The sequence below is a fragment of the Solanum pennellii genome, chromosome 8 (assembly GCF_001406875.1).
Source record: "Solanum pennellii chromosome 8, SPENNV200".
Taxonomy (NCBI): Eukaryota; Viridiplantae; Streptophyta; class Magnoliopsida; order Solanales; family Solanaceae; genus Solanum; species Solanum pennellii.
The window spans coordinates 61,438,135-61,459,683 of NC_028644.1; the positions used below are offsets into that span (position 1 = coordinate 61,438,135).

The 21,549-nt window shown below is 26.9% G+C and overlaps 1 protein-coding gene across 1 annotated transcript; it reads right to left on the reverse strand.

The window, feature by feature from the left end:
- Window positions 1-15,212: 15,212 nt before the first annotated feature.
- Window positions 15,213-18,031, reverse strand: LOC107028657 (BURP domain protein RD22). Its single transcript, XM_015229817.2, has 4 exons — window positions 17,873-18,031; window positions 17,675-17,780; window positions 16,689-17,207; window positions 15,213-15,799 (listed from the first exon to the last, which is right to left on the reverse strand). The coding sequence occupies exons 1-4, from the start codon at window positions 17,909-17,911 to the stop codon at window positions 15,369-15,371; spliced, it is 1,095 nt and encodes a 364-aa protein (XP_015085303.1). The 5' UTR covers window positions 17,912-18,031; the 3' UTR covers window positions 15,213-15,368.
- Between the last annotated feature and the right edge of the window lie 3,518 nt (window positions 18,032-21,549).

Genomic DNA, 21,549 nt, shown 5'->3' on the forward strand with positions numbered 1-21,549 from the left:
TTATATATAAAAGTCATAAGTTTTTTTTTTTTTTATAACTTTTCAATATAAAAATTTTTTACGTAATAAGGGGGAAATATTTGTCATATAGTGTGAATTTTGAAGTAGATGAAAAATTGCAATTCAAGAGTAAAACATGCCATATTTTGCTATAAGCAATATCAATATTAATACATGATTTGTTTTTACACTATATTATTTATTATCTATACAATTAAATAATAAAAAATATAATTATAGTTAACAAAGTAAATGTATATTTGATATTAACAGAGTTATGTACTTTAGCTTTTAACAAGAAAAATGTACATATATTAACCAAAATATTACAACAAAAAGAAAATTGACAAGTTAATGATGTATACATTAATTCAAAATTATTGATTGAAAAAAATCATACTTCTCAACAAGTTTTTAAATGCAATTTCAGTTACTGATGAGTTACTCTATATTGTGAAAAGTAACAAATACAAAACTTGCAAATGGTATTTTTAAGTAATAGATAGAAGCTTCTTTTTTTTTAAAAAAAATATGCTAAATACTACTTATAATATTTAGGGAGGAAAAAAAAAGAGTCAACTGTAAAGAGAAGACCACAAAGGAAAGATATTACACCATGGATTATACCAGAATGAAAGTCGAAAATTAAATGTTAAAGATTGAAAAAAGTTCCACATCGTTTAATGAGATGCGTGAATTCTTTATGAGACTTGAATAGTTCTCCTTTTTTTGAGCTAACTTTTATGGTATGAGTTAAACCTAAGACCTAATTTCACAATAAATACATTAGGCTTACTCATATTTTATTCACACGTTTATATAAATAAATCGAATGAATTATTGTAATATCAGCTTATTTTATTGATACTATAAAACATATAAAATATCACAACCCTTCAACTATGATTTTACAATTCCATGTGCACTAATCAATAATAATGTTCATTGTTCACTTTATTGAACAAATCTAAGGATGTAACCCACAAATCTATATAATTTTTCCATGTTTATCTCGTGATCTCTTTATTTTACTTAAGTTATAATGTTTGCGATCTTTTGATTAATTATCTTATACTCCCTTCATTTATAATTATTTGTCATGATAAGGTCATGTACTCTTTTCAAAAAAAATTTAATATAAGGTGTAATTTGACTAATATAACTCTATTATAACAAGAATATTAAAAATCTACACAACTTTTCAATTGAACAAAATGGAGTAATTATTAAGGGTAGAATTGGAAAAAATGACTAATTATTTCTTGATTGATTAAATTGACAGTTAATTTTGGATATCTATTTTTAGTATATATGCCAAACAATTGTGGACGGAGGAAATAATAGTTGATTCTTTTTTACATTAACTTTTAATTACAAACCAACATCCATTAAGTATATTTTTCTTACAATTATTTGTTGCCTACCTCCTAAAAGATTTGTGTGAAAAGACGTTATTTTGAACTATGACAAAGTTGCCTAGAACAGGTTGCGTGGAACAAGTTGCGTAGAACAGGAAGTAACAACATGTTTCAGTTAGTCCAATTCTAAATGGGATTCCAGAAATATTTCCTATTTATTTAAGGAAAACTGAGCGTAAGTTTTCTTGAGGCAGCGACTACCTAATTAAGGAAAATTGCATTAGAAAGGAAAACAGTTTTTGTAAGCTAAATAAGGAAAATCACATAAAAAGTTTCCTTTCAATGCAAAGTACAAAGAGAAGTCCTAATGCTACAAGATTTCTTTACGGCGGCAGTAATAAAGGAACTATTCCTATTTGTTTAAGGAAATAGCTTGAGGCAATATAGTTTAAGAAGAAATATATTTAAAGGAAATTGAGCTCAACTGGAATCATTAATGGCAAAGCTGAAGGAGGAATCTATTCAAGGAAATTATGTTTTCTTATTTAAATATGGAAAGTGTGCTTTCTTATTTATTTAAGGAAATTTTGTAGAAAGGTCTTTTACTATGCAATGAGTACTTCTATGTGAAGAGTAATTCGAGTTTAACGAGGCAGTGAAGACAAAGTTGAGTTCAACAAGGATTTGATGCGGAGTTGAAGATGCGGCGAAGACGAGTTCTGCACATGGTAGGAATCCTACGCGTAAGCTTCTAAGTTTCAAGAGAAAAGGGAAGCAGAACACAAGTAGGATTTCTAGTTTAAATAGATTTTGGATTCAAGTCCAAATCTATAAATTAGTTTCGCTTGAGAAAAATTGCGCCCTTACATAGAGAGAAAATCAAAACACTATCAAGAGGTTTGAAAGAGTTTTGATATTAACTTGTGGAGTGTTGCGAGTTAAGTGAGAAGTTGTAAGATTGTATTCAAGAGTCTTGTTTACAATCTGAGTTTTGTGAGTAGGAGTTGTTCGACAAGTTGTATAACATGAAGAACATTAGAAGATATAAAACCGAGGGATTTTGTGTCTTTGGGTAGCTAGAAATTAGAGTGTATAATTTCTTAACTAGGAATTAGAGTTTATAATTCCTCAAGGAATTAGAGTTTATAATTCCTTAGATTAAATAGCTTTGTAACTGTTGTATTGTTTGAAGTTTATAAATAATACAAAGTGTTGCTCGAATTATTTATCGATAAGTTTCAAACAAACAGAAACACGTTGTCTGTACGTGTTCCTTTGAAAAAATTCAGGAGGGTAGAATTTCAATAATTTGAGTTATTTATTATTTATAAATCTTGTGCAACATTTTAACTTTCATACATTGTCAGAAACGTTTTTTTTAATTTCTTGTCCTTTTTTCTGACACAGACATTAGACTTTAGCTATATATGTTAGGTTTTGAGATTGCATCCCTAGTTTGATTATTTAGAGTTTGTGATGATTTTCAACACCTAGGGGTTGTTTTTTCGCATTAAATATTTTTGGACTATTGAGTCGAGTTTATGGGAACTCGATCTTTAGTTGACTAAATCATTTTTATTATTTTTTAGCATAATATATAAATATGACTCATAACTTGGTTTTAGCGAACAATTATGCCCTCCAACTGTGCACAAGTAGACACTTAAACTTGTTAAAATTAAACAGGTATAGCTAGACACACATGTCCTACATGGCATAATATGAAAGTTAAGAGGGGGGAGGGGGTGAATTAAAATTCTTAAGTCCACTTCCTGTATGGAATAGTCGACTCACCTGCAGGTTAGTCTCACAATGTAAAATAAAAGTAGATGCAGAAAGTAAATTGACACGAGATACTTTATGCTGGTTCGGAACACCGATGTGGTGCCTACTTCCAATCTCCTTGGATTTCAAGGTTTCCTTTAGAGCTTGTTGAGAACTTGGTTGTATATGGAGTGTACTCTCGAATCCGATCTCATGTGCAAATCAGAGCTTCTATGTTGACACTACCTCTACTTGTATAACCTACACTCAGAATCTTTCCTTCTTTTTTTCTTTTACAATTGTTAACTCAAAGTGTACACATATTTATGAAAGATGAAAGAAGATTACATTATAAGTTTAAGTTAAGTTGCTCGTCTTTTGTAATTTGTTCATATGCAGAGTGTTGTGGTGCTTTTAGATCTAATAGGAAAATCTAAGGGAGTTTCCTTTAATCAAGGATTTGTAATGATTCCTTGATTGAGATTTGTCCTTTCCTTGATTCGGGGGTACCAATTTTCTTCTGCCTTGAATAATAGATTGGTGTGAGACTTCTTAGTTTGTCGCTTCGAATCCCAATGATCTTTCGTGATCAATATGATGATCTTTATTGATCATCTTGTCAGCTTGAGTGCCTGAATATTGTTGTTTTCCTTTTTGGCTTCTCGTGAATGGATATCTGATTGACTCAGTATCCATATGAATCTACTTCCTTTGGGGGCTGCTTAATCTCCAGATCTTTGCTCTGTGATTGATTTGATTTCCTTCTTCTGTGGGTTTGTTCGATCCCTAGATCTTTCTCCTTGATTTTGTGTCATTATTCAAAATATACCAAGTTAACCACGTACGACATAAAATTGCCATATAGGGTGTCATGTAAGACGAACATATCTATATGTTCAATTTTATACAATTTTAAGTGTCTACTTGTGTACATCCAAAGTTAAATGTCATAATTATCACCTGCTATGCCAAGTTAAAAGTCATGTTTATGTATCTGCCTTATTTTTATATGACGAACTTCTTTTATTTATGATATTGGATTGATTTTGAATTAATATTGGTTCTCTCACAAGGTGATAAAGTGAATGTCACTCAAGACGACTGAAATCGTGATAATTAATAGATCCTATTCTAGTTAGCTAAAAGCCATCACCAATAAACATTACTATATAAGAAAGGAGAATAGCAGGCAGCAGACCGTCAACACGTCTGCTTGTGCGGCCTGCTTATTCCCCTTGTGCTCTTTATTAAAAAAAAAACTACATACAGCCACCTTTTTATCAAAAATTGGAGAAAATCCTATTATATGGTGCCTCCTCTTCATTCCATTAAAAAAATATGGAACCCATTTAATATGTGTAATATACAATTATTTAATCGATATACATATACAATTCGATTCTTTCTCATTTTTGTTCTCTCTTGTTCGCCTCTCTTCTGTCTCTCCCAATATCGATCGTCTCCTCCCTCTTCCAATCTCGCGTGCCTCTCTCTTCCCTCTCCCAATCTCGCTTGCCATATGTACAAATGCATAATATACAATTATTTAACCTATATATATATATATATGCAATTCACAGTGCCCCACTCTCTGCCCAATATCGCTCGCCTCTCTCCTTCCTCCTCCCTCTTCCAATCTCGGTTGCCTCTCTCCCCTTACCAATCTCTGTCGCTTCTCTCCTCCCTCTTCCAATCTCGGTTGCCTCTCTCCCCCTACCAATCTCTGTCGCTTCTCTCCTCCCTCTTCCAATCTAGCTTGCAATATATACAAATACATATGTATATATATATATATAATATACAATTATCTAAATGATATAGATATACAATTCACCTCTCACCCACTCTTTGCCCTCTCTCCTCTCTCTTTCTCTATAACATGTAGCCACGAATTTTAATTATCAAACTATAGCTATAGAGAATAATTAGGCTACTTTTAAGTGACTATATGTAAAAGTTCCACAATAAACATTACGAATTTCAAATAATTGCTTCCCCTCCTAATACAAATAAAAGCTAATAAAGACTTTGATTATTTGATATTTTGTAGGGATTGGCATTGACATAGACAAAGACAAAGCATCATCTCAAAATTAATAATCATAATTCCCGAATGATTTAAATCAGATGACAAAGTAAAATTATATATATATATATATATATATATATATATATATACACACACACATATATATATAAAACTATATGATATGAATAAGAATATAAGTATTTGATTTTAAAATATAAAAAAGCATTAAAAAAGTCGAACCATAATAAAATAAGTATAATCAATATATATATATAAATGAGGATCTTCAATCAGCCTATGTGGCATGCCTCAATGGTGAGAAAAATATATATTTTTATTTTTAAAAAAAGGTCTTTTTAGATTATTTCTTTTTACACAATAATATTATGTGTATATATATATATATTGCTATTAATAAATTAGTTAATGAGCATTACACCTCCTAACTCCTAACCTTTCATATTCATAACCTTCAAAATATTTAATATAAAAATTATAACTCCTAAATATTACACCTATAAAAACCCACTTTGAGATATTCCATGATCGTTATTTTATTTTTATTTTCCTTATTCTTCATTTTTTATACCTTTGATTTGTTAATTTTTTTTTTGTCTTCTTTGATCTGATTTTTGCAGGAGAGGGATGTATAATGAAAAATGTTATATATTTTGCATATTTTGATTTTGTGAGGTAAAATGATTTAATATGTCTAATTATTATTATCACTTTGTTCTGTTGTAATTACATATATATTTGATATTATTAGGTTGAGTTGTTGATGATACAAATCATGATTCTTTTATAGAAAAAATAATTTGTTTTTTTTTTTTTTTTGCTTCTCTTTGTAGTTTTTTGAGATTTTTTTTCTTAATCTTGTAGTTTCTACCGACACTGATTGTCTTTATTCACTTTGTAAATTTGAAGAATCGTATATTTTAAATATTTTTGCTTGATTAGTTAATTAATTTTATGTATGTTTGTTGGTATTATTGTATGGATTGTTTATAGTTCTCCGGTTAAACCACTGATGTAACAAGAGTTAATTGGTTCCTTATCAGATTAATTAGTTAATTGAAAAAAACGCCAAGATATCTTATTTCTGATTTCGTCTAACAACATCATCCTCCTCACTAGCTATAAAAATGTTATACAAATATATAATAAATATAAGTAATAAAAAAAGTAATATATCATATCTCAATATAAAGTAAATAAAATACTAAATATTAAATTCAAATATTATATAGCTAAGAATCAAATAAATCGATTCCTGTTATAGTTTCGTATCTCACAATCACATAACAATGATATGGTAAAAATACATAATTTTAACGTTGCATTATTTTTTATATTATTCATATATAATTATTATTTATAGGCCAAAAATTTCACAATTTTGAGAATTTAATCAGCAAAAAATTAAATATTTTTTAATTTTATTTTAAAACATTCGTACGATTACTTTTTTTTTTTTGATAATTTCAAAAAATTTCTATTCCTTTTGACTAACCTTTTAATTCTGTGTCCCTTTTTAAATTTATTTTTAATTAATTTTTCTCTTAATAGATATCTCTCCTATAATATAAAATAAGAGAAAAAGTATATATTGTTCAAAATAATAGTAATTACTAAAAATAATGTTTATTATTAGAAGCATATTTGGATACTTTTAATAATTTGAAATTTCTAAAATGAGGTAAAAAGAAAATATGTCATATAATAAAATAAATCATAAAAATGGTGGAGGATTTACTTAAACATATTTTTGTTTACTAAAAAAATATATCTCATTTTCTTTTACCTTTTTCTCTTATTTTTATATATTTATTTTTAATTTAATTTATATCATAAACTCACACCTCTTCATCTTTCAAAACCTCTAGACTTAATTAATACTTATTAGTAATACCTATAACTTCCAACTTTATACCTTCATAACCCCAAATTACTTAATGTTTAAATTTGTGACATCTTAAAATCACATCAAAAAATATTTCTAACCAAATATATCTATGTTTAGCTTAATTGTCCTCTACTTTAATCTTGTAATGCAAAATCTATCGACAAAGACTTCTTTGTATAATTATTTTTACTTCTAATAAGAATGATACAAAATAAGATATATAAAAGAGAATAATTGATTATTTTTTTGCATGAAATTATAAGAGCAAGATCATTACTAAAAGTAAGACAAAAACAATTCTTGAAAACATTAAAATGTATTTGTAGATACGCTTAGCGGCGGGAGATAATCAAAATTATTATGAAATTATTTTTAAATTTTAAATATAATATGAATCATGAAAAATATAATAAAAATTAATTAAGAGAATTCATTTAAACATTTTGCTTAAATTAATAAAAAGCTTAAGACAAGCTAACTTGATTATGTTAAGATTTGATGCTAATTGTTACTGTTTTACAAAAATATATATAAATTAGTAAAAATACTAAAGACGAGCAAACTTCATTCTCTTAATTACGATGCTAATTGTTTGTGTTTTCTTAATAGAATTAAATAAGCAAAGACTAAAAAATAAAAAAATAAAAGAAAAAAGGGAGACTAAAAATAGCGTTGAAATAAATTTAAAATAAAACTTAGAATTATAGAAGAAAATTTATCAAGGAAAAAATTAATACAGATAATCATTTTAAATATACTTATTACTTAACCATTCATCCTCCATTATAATGATTCTAAAATTTACTTAACTTTTTATCCTACACTTTAATTATAAGAAAATATTATTTATCGTTAATAATTATAAATATTCATATTATTTGTGAACAGTTTTTTTATGTTTACTTTATTCAGAAAAAATTCAAGAGTCTAATTATAAGTTTTTAGTAGATATATAAGTTTTTTTTAATCTTAACATAAAACCTTTTATCATTCATCTATAATTGTTCATTTATTACTTATTTTATTATGCATTTTAACAATAATATATTATTTTTATGTTAACTTTATATCACTAAAAATTATTTTACCGAACTAAAATCATGTATCACCCATTTTCTTTCAAAGAATCAATATACAGAGAACTTTATATCTTAATATATAATTATTGAATTACTTTTTTTAAGTCTTCAAATTATAGGTAGCTTATCTATTACGAATAATTTTTCATATTTCTAAGTCTGTTTTTGAATTTATTACTATTTTAATTCTTTTGATATTTTTAAAAAAATTTAAAAGACTAAAAATCTCACTTTAAATTTTTAACAAAACATCAAAGTTAACCATATTTAATTTTGAGAACTCATTCAAATGGATAATGAAGTCATAAATTCTTAATTATATATTATAACTAACATAAAATAATAGGTACTATTCAACCAAAAAAATATAGATATTTGACCGTACATGTATTTATTTTTTGATAAAATTAATTCATGTATTAATGAAATGATAAAATTTATTAACTAATCTATTTGAATTTAAAAATTAAATAAAAATGAAAACTTTTAGACACCGCGCATAGCGCGGCTAAGTTTACTAGTTAATATAATAAAAGGAAACTTACATGAATGTGCTATAATAAAAAAATATTTACCATTTATAGCGATAATATTTTTTCCACTTGGTCACTTTTAATTCATTTATAATACAAGTTTAATACATATTACAGATTTATCACAGTATTGCTATAAATGATAATAAACAAAAAATATCGCTAAAATCAGTAATTATTTTTTAAAATGTATTAATTCATGTAATTTTTCCTATAATAAATATAGCGGACATATTTATCTAATTAGGTAATTTTGCAAAAATGGCTTTAACCTTTCTTTTATGTTCTTTCATTTTTACCATTATTATGATATATATAAAAATTATTTTATAAAAATATTCCGTAAGTCGCAAAGTTAAATAGTATATAAGCTCCTTCCCCTTTAAAATTAACATTACAAGTATGATTTTTCGAGAACTGCGTCCTCATTTAATTTTATAATGGCATGGCATTGTCAATAATAATAATGTTCATTTTATTAAAAAGATCTGTATTGGACTTATAATAAAATAATATAAATGGCAATAATACAATCTTTCCCATGCATTTCTCGTGATTCCTTTATTTGAATAATTTATAATATTTACATTATAGAAACGGTTAGAATCATACAGTTTCTTCGTATTGAGAATATATTTTTTGAAATAGAAAAGGGTTATATCTGTCTTTATATTTTTTAAAAATAAATTTATATTTATTTCTTGTCAATAATATCTGGTTCTTAGCTTATTTCTTGTGATTTATTAATAGGAAGCCCTTAAATTATGCGAAAGAAACAAATGTTTTTAGTTTATAGTGTGGCTTGAAAGTATTTTTATCGTCAATATTTTTGTTTAAAAATGTTTTTAAACTATGCGAAATGGATAAAAAAGCTCTCCGTTTGTAGTTTCGCCCAAAAATGTCTTTATCGTCAATATTTTAGTTCAAAAATACTCTTAAACTATGCAAAACGAATAATAAAGCTCTCCGTTTGTAATTTCGCCCAAAAATGTCTTTACGATCAATATTTTGGTCCAAAGTATTAACTGCAAGGCATTTTTTAACTAAAGTATTGACAATAAAGATATTTTTAAGCTAAACTATGAACGGAAGATATTTTTATTCCGTTGACATAATTTAAGGGCATTTTTTACCCCTTTTCCTTTATTAATTGACATTCATATTTAAATTTTTGATTGAGTAGAATTTGCAGAAAATTAAAAAGATAATGAATGATGCTAATGTTAATAGAATGAAGAGAATAACATAAACTATTTAATTGTGAATCTTTTTCATATTTTTGTGTATCATAGTATATTTTATGTTTGCTACGAAATTTTTTATTTGTATAATTCGCTAAAAACATTCAATTTTATACAAATTGTTCAGTTTTGTATAAATTCATTTATATATTGTAATTTGTGTAATAAGACATGTATTTGTATAATATAAATAGGATGAAAATATATGTATTTGTATTTGTATATACACTTTTCTCTCGCTTTATATAAACACAAACACATTATATACATATTACACCGAAATGTACAAAATGATTAACTGTATACCGAAAATGAACAGTTATATACAGAATCAAATGTATAAAAAAGGAATGTTTCTTGCGAATTACAATTAAAATAAATTATAGCTATAACATTTAATTTGAATTAATTTGCTATTTCATATAATTTTCCTAATTTTTATTTATTTATTTGCTACGGTACGTTTATTATCATATCAATACACAACAAAACAACTCATCCCATGCATTTCATGTGATCTCTTTTATTTTACTTTATTATAAAAGAAGTAAGTAACAATCATTGTAATCTTTTCATAACCTTATAATATGCTTTATATTATTTGTTTTCAGTGTGATTTTTAATCATTTACAAACTAATTCATTAATTATATATTTCTTTCAATAATGTGCCGTGTCACTTACAGTTTCAACACTTGGCATACAAAGTAGGCAAGTTCGAATGGGCACATAAACAATTTTTTTCGACAAAATCAAAAAATAATAAAATGTAGAAATAATATAAATAGTTTATAGATAAATTTTAGGAATAACAAACATAAAAATCATATTAGCTCTTTATAGCTATAGTTTTGTTATTTGAGTTGGAGCATATGATTTGTATAAACTGTAGCGATTGGATAAATCACGATAATTTGTATAAATTGAGTGTCTGTGTCTATGAATATTGTGTTTGTATATGTATTTGCTCTTTGCTTGAGACTAGAGTATCGAGCGAGATTAGGAGAGAGGGAGAGAGGCAAGCGAGAGAGGAAAAGAGTGGAGAGGGGTGAATTGTGTATATGTATCAATTATTGTGTTTGTGTATCTGCATAAAATTTGAATTCGTATACAATTGAATCAAGTTAAAATAGTTGTATTTATATATTAAATCTTTCTCTCGCTTTATACAAACACAAATTGTATATTGCATTTTTGTAATATGTTATCACTGTTAATCATTATACATTTTATAATGTTGTGAGAGTTTTAATGGTGCTTGGAGATGGATAAATTTGTGTGTTATACACTGAATATATATATTCATGATCAACTAATTGATCACATATTCGTTTCTTGTTTCAAATCACACCAATTATGTGTTGAGGAATATAATATTTCTACAAAGACTCATAATCTACATTACCATATTTGAAATACAAACCAAACATACCCTCCTATCTAATAATAAAGTTAGGGCGACAGTGAACACTAATAAATTAACCTAAACCCTCGAAAAGCAAAAACAACTTTAATTAGTATACGACCTTCATACCCTCCTATCTAAAATCATGCCGCACTCAATAAATTGAAAATGAAATCCGAAATTACACATTTTAACTGATTTCTATCGAGTTATTATTGGTCCCCAAAAACTCAATAAACAAGAAGGGGATAAAATTTTCTGCATTACCCAATACTCGAATCTGAGACATCTGATTAAATATGAAGTACTTTAATTAGTTAGTGCACCACAACTCATGTTGATAGTTATGACTTAGATGTCAGTTGTCGCCTCAATTTAGGGTTGCAACTGTTATTTTTTGTGATATTTGATCCTAAGTTGACATTTTTACTAGATAACTATGCTATTTTTGTCGATGCTTGTACCAAACGATCTCACTATAGTGTCAGCTACAAAATCAAAAAACAAATAAGTATATATCATGATACACTAATTTGATGCGTGAGATACATTAATTCTATGCACTGATACATTAATATGATGCGCGAAAATGAGGGATTTTGAGAATTTATAAAACTAATAGGGGATAATTGTTGGGTTTTATTTGCCCTAAATTTCTTACCATATATAGGTTTTCTTTTTAGGAAAAAGTTTTGGATTGACTAATCTTTTTCTTGTAGGAAAAAGTTTAGGACTCTATAAATAGAGAAATGTTCCTTCTATCTTAATCAGCATTCACAATGTAGCCTTAATGACTTTGAGAGTTTTGGTTAGGAGGAGAATTTTTGGGTCACAAGCTTGATACATTATCACTTGTGTGAACCTCCCATGTATTCTGAGTGAATTTGGTTGAGATTGTTTCCCTCTGTATTTGTACTCTCATATTTATTGTGGATTGCTCATCTCCTTTGTGGACGTAGGTCGATTGACCAAACCACGTTAAATCGATGTCCTTTGGTATATTTCTCGTTGTCTTCTTACTCGTGGTCTTTTGAGGTTTGCTTTGCTAGCTTCCGATTTAAACCTACTTATTTCAGTCCTAACAATAATGATAATAATAGAATTTAAAGGTGGGATTTCTGTCATTTTTCCTAAAACGTATTTAGTTTTTGGGAGATTCGGAAAACCAAATCCTGGAATATGTTAAAAATTTATTTTTGGGCCAAAAATTAGTTGTCGATTACTTTTCAAATTTTAAAGGTACCCTTTTTATATTGTAATTATACAAAAGCCCGTGATCCAAACTAATTCCTTATCAACCCTTTTTATATTGTTGTTGTTGTTGTTGTTTTGTACTTATTGATTGATCTTCGACTAATTGAAATGGCTAGTAATTATACAACACTTTGTTACAGTTATGTATGTTGTATATACATCGTATAACAGTGTGAAGCAAGTGTACAGTACATTATACATTGTAATAATATAATGTTGTGAGAGTTTTGATGGTGCTTGAAGATGGATATAAATAGAATTATACAAGGATATACATGGATATACACCATGGTGTATGTGAATGTATTTATATTGTAGTGTTATCCGTTTACATGTGCGTGTGAATAAAGATTCAACAGTGTGTGTATCACAAAGTGGCTTAATTATAAATTCAAAAAGACGACAAACACACATAAAATGAACGTTAATAGCATGTTGAATGGGTGAAAATGATATATACACTTATCACATTTAGAGTTCATCACAATTTATGATGCATTCAAAAAATAATATCGAAACTTTTAGATACAATAAGAAAAGTTAGAGATGAGTTTCAACTAGGTTTAAATTTTAAGAAAAAACAGAAAACAGTATAATCATATTTCACTAAATTATCTTAAATATATTTGTACTTTTAAAGAATTATTAATTTATAATATTAATGAGACCATATATTTATATAATAGGCTTCTGAATATATATTATTTTATTATATAATCGAAATGTGTGTTTCTTTCCATTGACTCATCCAAACTAAGATAAAAAAATATTATCTTAAAGAAATTATTAATTATCGAGTATTAATTTAATAAGATTTTACTGTATATAAGTTTAGGTATATCTGATGTTTTGAGTCCAGTCCTAGTTCATGTATTTATCAAGTTGTAATTTGACTGAATCTAGTACCTAATCAATTGTTTGCTTAAATAATATATTCGTGTTAAAAAATTTATTAAATATATATAAAATTTTACTTTAAAACTCAATTAATTAACACTTGATATTAAAATTTTGAATCCACAGCTAAACCCTTCTCTCCTTCAAATAAAATTGTAAAATTAGTTATCTCAAATTTAAAAGTATGTGATTTTTCTTTTTAATAGACTAATTAATTGTGCAATATAAAATGGAATAAATATAATATATTTTTGAGTTTAATTATTTGATTAATGTAGCAGAGCTATTATAATGACATGCTAAGCAGCCAAATTTTGAGAGCCTAATAAATAATTAGCTTTATGGACTACCTCATAGATTTGATTGAGGGTGGGACAATAGTGAAATCCATTTATGGATACAAAGAGAAAATTTCAACAACCATAAATAAATGTATTTTTTAACTTTTAAGACAAATTTATCTCTAATTAAAAATGGGGAAAAAGAAATTATATTGGACCCATTGATGAATGTAAGCAAAAAGTAGGAATTCAAATTATTTTCAAACGGTGCAACTCTTTGGAATGAGAACTTGTTAATTAGTATGGGAGTGTTACACTTTTTTTAAAAATCTTTCGACGAGCTCAATTCAGAAGGCATTAAGTGATGATCGATTTGAAGTTATTTATGTCGATGATCACCTTTAAATCAACTTAATCCTTTCCCAAAGAACAAGTGTTACAACCTTTAACATTAAAGAAATTGTTCCTCTTAATATTGCTCAATTCATGGATCTAATAAACATGGATAAATTAGTAAATAATATCTTATGTTACTCCATTCGTTTCTATTTATATGTCATCATTTTAAATTTCACGCTCCTTAAGAAACTAGATAAATTTATCATTTTATTTTTATTTAGTGATCTCTTGAAGTCAAGTTTTCAATAACTGAACATAAATTAATTCATTCATTTTGACTAATTAAATTAACCAATGAATATAAATGAATGAATCAATATATAGTTTTTTTGTATTAATCAAATTTATACTTTCAAGATTAATAACTCTCAAGGATAAAATATAACAAATAGTGTTATTTATTTTGTTAATTTTGTGAAATAACAAGTATTTAAAAACATTTATTTTTAGTAAAAATAACTAAGTAAATATGTGACCTACATATATTATTATGACAAATGTATTATTTATCATGAAGAAATTTTCTACAAGGCTTTTAATTTAGTTGTTAGCACTCACATCAAGCTTTTCTTAGCAGACTTATTAATGAACCATTAAGGAGTTGGTCCACAACCTTCAAATATTAATAGACTTGTGGTTTGTACCTTTTTCTTTCTTCCTTTTTTTATCCACTCAATATTAGATAAAACGTATTAAAATTTGATTAAATCTAAATTTATCGCAAAACAGTTTAATTTAATAAATGTAACTTTGTATTTAGTAGAACTCGAATTGAATATATTTTATTAAGGATGAATAAGTACAAACAAACAAATAAAGTTTCAAAGTATGCAAGCTTAGAGGTTATGAACCTCAATTTGTGAAATAAATCATAAGTATTCCAAACCAAAGAAAATCAAATTGTCCCCAATTGTGTTTATAAAGTTGTTTAGTTCTCAAAGATGGTTAAAAAATTAAGATTCTTAGTTTGAATTTCTATTGATGGCTAATATTTTTCTTTTAATCGAAAGATTTCAAATATTTATTAACTTTGAGACGAAAAATAGGAGAGAGAGAGAGACAAGAAGTTATAAATGTGAAACATATATTATTTATTAGTATAGTAAAGTATGATTATACAACAAGACAAAAAGTATAAGACAAACACAACATACTTTGTATTATTACATAAAAACAACCCAAATTTTTAGAAGACAATTAAACATATGTCATCTAATTATTTTCTAGTTCTTAGGGACCCAAACAATGTGATCTTGTGGAAGGAAATGACAAACAGGGACAGATCCAGGTGTAACCTTAAGAACTTTAAAAGCCAAGTGTTTTGGGTTCCATTGTGATGTGTCTTTGTGACAAACAGCTACAGCCTTAACTTTTGTGCCATCAACACCAACTAATGATACCATGTATGACTCTGTTGTTTCTGTTTTGTGACAATAAAATACTGCATAGGCATAGTTTTGTTTGTGACAAACTACTGATTTGTCATTGTTGTTTCCCATTTTCTTGGCTCCTAGGATTGTGTATTTTTGCATTTCTGTGTTTTCTTTTTGTGTCTCTGTTGATAATGGTTGCACTTTGTTTCCTAACTTTGATGTGGTGAAATCAATCATGGATTCTAATGAAGTTGCACAATACTTCTCTTCTCCTTTAATACCTGCGGAATTTTTTTTTAAACTCCGTGTCAAATTACCAGATTAAAATTGTTTTCTTAATCTATTAACTTTTGTATCAAGTTAATATTAAAAAAAATAAATTGAAACAAGAGAAATTATGGTAAAAGTGTTTGTGTATATATTTTAATTTCATTAATAATAGAGTGATAATATTCCATAGTAAGTTAAATTGCACTTACTATCCTAGTAAAATCATGATTGGTTTGCAAAAACTAATATTTTTTTTAAAAATGAATCTAGTAGTACTATATAATGATGCATTTAATTGAATCTCGACACTGTAAATACTACTCACTCTGTTCCTATTTAGTTGTCCACTTTAGAAAAGACATACATATTAAGATAATAATAATTAACATAGTGAAGTTACAATTTTACCCTAATTAAATATGATTTAAAAAAAACTGAATTAAAACTTAGAAATTTTTAAAAAGTTTAAATGAGGGTGTAAAAGAATTTTTCTTTTTTTGTTCTTTCTTGATTTGTCAAAATGGACAAGTAAACAGGGATATCTAAAAGAAGAAATATGAACAAATAAATAGGGACAGAGGGAGTATTTATCTCAATTTACCTACTTAGCTTCTTCTTTTTTTTTAAAGAAAGAATGACTCTTATTTCTTATTGCGTTTTTTCTATGTTCGAAGCTTATATTGAAGCTTCGATTAAATTTAAACTTCATTCTGCAAGACTCACTCGAGGATAGGCTTCCAACAAGATTTTCTCCATATCCAGAGCTCAAACTCTGGTTAAGGATCAGAAAACATTTCTTGCTTATTTTAGACTACAGCTTTTAAAAGTGTATCTCTTTTTTCTCATATCTCATGTGAAAAGTTAAATAATATCACATAAATTGAAACGGAGAGAGTATACCTGGCTCTTCACATTCTCTTACTGTCTGCTTCATAACCTGACCTTCTTCACTATCCTCATCAACTGAAAACTTGTGAAGTATCTCCGGCATCTTCTCTGAGCTAAACGGAATCGAATCCGCCTCTTGACGGGGCAAAAACGAAGCTCCATTGCCATTTTCCACAAACTTCAACTTCATGTTACTTCCCTCATGCAAATCTTTTTCCAGGAAAAATAACGCCACGTTAGGGTTATCGTTAAGTTGATCGTCTTTCGCCGCGTAATTGTAAAGAAACGGTGACGGTCCAGGGTGAACACCCACCGAGACTGGTGGTTTTCCATGGTGGCCGGGGGTTGTAACACCAACTCCTCCTTTACCAACGCCTACGTGGGTCCCACCTGGAGTGTTCACGTTAACGCCGCCTTTATTGCCTCCAACGTTGACGTTTGTTCCACCGGAGTGGTGGTGGCCCTTGTCGACTCCGACGTTTACTCCACCTTTGCCTACATCTACTGAAGTGCTTTTGTCTTCTGTAAGTCCTACGCAAACAATAATTATATTCGCTAGTTAAATATATATGTATTATAAAAAAAATATATTTATCGACTATTGTTTTTCGATACGTAAAAAAAATTGTGATTATAGATAGGAATAGTATAAAGAATCTTTATAATCATACAATAATTGTTTATAACATAGATTTTATGATGTACAATATTTTTATGTATGAGATAAATAGATAAATTTTCATAGTAACAATAAGAGCTTCTTTGGTATTGCTAGGTTAAAATCACTTTTGTTTACGGTAAAACTATTTTTTAACTAGAAGTATGAAATAATTTTCTGTTGATGGAAAGTAATCGACAAATATGAGAGAAAAAAGGTAAGTAATTATTTTATATCAGTATATATAAGTTAAATTATGTTGTGAAAGCACCTTATGATGGAAAAATATTAATTTGAAAATTATTAATTCTAATTATTAGATAGACTAATTTATAATTACCAGAAGGCTGGAGAGATTCTTTGATTGCCTTAGGCATTGGAGTATTAGGCAGCTTAGTATTCCAATATGTAACAGGAAGAGCTGCATGACTTGCCACTAGTGCCAACTAAAATATTAACCAAAAAAGAAAAAATTTAGCTTCTTTAAAAATGATTTACATAAATAAAATAGTGTAATTATAAAATAATTAGTACTTACTGAAAGATATGTAAGGATGTGAAGAAACTTCAACTCCATGATTGGACTTAATTGAGCAAAGAAAGTGAATTCTAATTGTGAGAGTATATAGATGTATTGCTAACAAATTATAAATAAAGTTGAGATGGAAAAATATGGATATTTGGAGCTCTATTTATAAGCCAAAAAAAAATATTATGGCTTATGTGTATTATTATTTATGACTACATTAGTACTCCAAAAAAAAAAATAGAGTAAAAGAGTGAGAAAAGCAACACTTCACCTATCTTAATTAATTAATTTACTTCCATCTGTTTTTTTGCTATCTGCCTTCCAGAGCATTCAATGCACTTTGACATAATGTGCCCGGAATCAATATGAATCTTGATGAAATAATTAGAATTCATCTATTTTTATTTAGAATCTTTAGTGTTTTCGAGTGTTTAAGAATAAATCTTTTCTTAGTTAGAAGCGATATCAATAGAAATAAGCCCTATAATATGTGAATTTAAATTTAATCGAACTGTAATAAAAATACCGAAAACGAAAAGATAATTTTGTAAGTATGTAAGATTTGTTCCCATCAGAAGGTTGGGAGCTTGGAGGTTGTTTGGTACTTGATATAGTACGTACCCCAGTTTGTGACATCCATTCATCATGCACATGTGTACAGGTTCAAATAATACTCCCCCCTATTAATTAATTGATGTATCATATTTTTTTTTAGTTCAAAAATATTTTAATTATGTATTTTTAATGATATGATATATACTATAATTTATTTTAAATTATAAATGTTAGATATTTTCTTCTTTTTCTTTATTTTTGAAAATTAAATTTCGTATTCATTCAAATAGTCACATAAATTAGAATAATTAAAGGAATACTATTTAATTTAAATGAAGTTTCGTATACGCATATATATGACTGATATTTTAGGATTTTTTCAGCATCCTTGGATTCATTAGCTTTAAAAGATGAGAGAGAAAAAACTTTTTATTAATACATATTCTCCTAGAGGAAGTTAAGGTTAAGCATAATGAAGAATTTTAGGGAAGAATTTTTAATAAAAATTGATTAGCATATTAACAAAATACAAATTAACATGTTAACAAAATACAAATTAACATGTTAACAAACCGATAAGGTATTCCCTCTCTTTTAATTTACTTGATTCGTATATTTTAGTTTATAATGTATGTGGATACTTTATAATCTTGTATGATATTCAATATAAAAAAATTTAAACATTGTTTAAAATAAAAACATACGAATTTTTTGTATAATATGGTATACCATATGTATATAGTTGTATACCAAAATTAATTTTGTTTGTAGGTAAGTTTCGATTATATTTTTTAGGGAAAATGCACAAGTATCCCCTTAATCTATGCCTGAAATCTCAGAAACACACTTATACAATACTAAGGTTCTATTACCCCCTGAACTTATTTTATAAGTGATTTTCTACCCATTTTCGACCTACGTGGCACTAGATTGAAAAAAAAATCAATCAGCGTTTGGCCCACAAGATAGTGCCACATAGGCCAAAAAGGGGTAGAAAATTATTAATAAAATAAGTTCAGGGGGTAATAGGACCTTAATATAGTATAAGTGTGTCTCTGAGACTTCGGGCATAGATTGAGTAATTGTGCATTATCCCATATTTTTATAATGTAAATTAGGTAATTATACGTTTAGACATTTTTTCTTTTTGAAATGCCATAACATTTTTTATTAGAGATTTCAAATATAAGAATAAAATTGATAGCTATGAAACATTTATCGTCTTACATATGATAAAATTTTACATTAGCGAGACTTAAATATATATATAACTTATAAAAAAAATGGTATGAAATAGTAAATTATTAATTCAAATTAAATATTATATTCATAGGTTATTTTATTTGTAATTTGCAGCAAACATCTCATTTTTTTTACATCTGTTTAGGCATACAATTAGCCAATTTCAGTATACAATTAATCATTCAGTACACAAATGTATAAAATGTGTTTGTGTTTGTATAAAGCGATAGAAAAATGTATATACAAATACAAATACATATATTTTAACCATATATACTTATAATTATACAAATACAGATTTTATTATTCAAATAACAAATAAATAAATTTATACAGAACTGAACAATTTATATAAGATTAAATGTATCTAACAAAATTATACTAATCAAAAACTTCATAACAAACATAAAATTTGCTAAAAAATATAATTATACGAATTATGATTATAACATATACAAATATAATTTTTATATTTCCTATATTACGAAAACTGAAAAAAAAATATTCACCTTACTCCTATTAATGTAGTACTGCCACCCATTACCTGGATTAAAGGGGGTAAGGATGGGTAGGTACTTCTATTATATTTCACGAAATTAGTCAAAATTTATAGATCAAACATAAACTAACAACCACCAAAATTTATTAGGGCTTTAGAGGGATGTTGTAAAATGTTGCTACAATCCCTTCTCCTTTTCTACACAATATTAAATATAAATACAAATAAAATAAAACTTATGTCTTGTATCAATCCATTAATAAAACCGACTCAAGGTTTTATTAATGTTCTTTTACGTAAACTATCAAATGATTTAAATACAAACAAAAAGATATGTGTCACGCTCACAACGATATATGGATGGAAGGTGGGACTTTCCGATTTAGTTTTTTGGTTGTGGTGTTAGAGTCAAATGGACTTACGTAAAAGGTTTCAATAACTTAGTTTTGTATATATTTTCGAATAATATAAATTGTTTTATGACGTAACTAGTCATGTAAATCTTGTTATGTGATGAGTAATAATATAGGTATTTACTTGATATTCCATACGTATAAAATAATTTATGGATTCTGGAAGAATTTATAATTTAAAATCTCAAACCAATTGTTGCTTTAATATTAACGATACAAAAACTATTTTTTTCCTCACCGACTAGCCAAACAATATTAATGTATTACCTACTTTGTGTATTCATTATCATAAAAAAATAATTTTTATTAGTAATAAATATACATATTAATAAAAAAGAGTGTTAAAATAATGGCATAACACATAAATATGCCTTTTAACTTGGTTTCGAATTATATTTATGCCCTTCAACTTTGGGTATGCACAAGTAGACACTTAAACTTGTATAAAGTTGAACAAATAGACACACATGTCCTACATGTCATCCTACATATCATTTTTCGTCCTACGTGGTGTCCTAAGTATATATTGTCATGTAGGACTCATGTGTTTATTTATTTAAAAGTTGGATAGTTAAAGTGTCTGTTTGTTCATTATGAAAGTTGGATGTCAAAGTTAAAATTTGAAGCCAAGTTTAGAGTCCAAAATATGTATTATGCCTAAAATAATTGCTGATGATGATTATTTTTTTTAGTACATCGCTAAAGGTTTCAATGACATTTATACTAAAAAATGTTAATTGTTGCTAAAAATATATATTTAACAATAATTAAGTTATTATTGTTAAATAATTCTTGCTAGTAATTACTTTTTTAATATAACGATTGTATATTCACATTTACAATTTTGGATTCATTTTTTATTTATTTTTAGATAAAAAAAAGTTTCACATCAATTGTGTGAGCACATAATAATTTTTTTCCAAGGTGCTTATCAAGGTTTGGATAGTTGAAGAGATAAGTAATAATGACTATACCCT

Coding starts and splice junctions, on each gene's coding strand:
- LOC107028657 (XM_015229817.2), bottom strand. CDS start 17,911: ATGGAGTTGAAGTTTCTTCACATCCTTACATATCTTTCA. Junction 17,208..17,674: donor AGAATCTCTCCAGCCTTCTG/GTAATTATAAAT, acceptor TTGTTTGCGTAG/GACTTACAGAAGACAAAAGC. Junction 15,800..16,688: donor AAGAGAATGTGAAGAGCCAG/GTATACTCTCTC, acceptor AAAATTCCGCAG/GTATTAAAGGAGAAGAGAAG.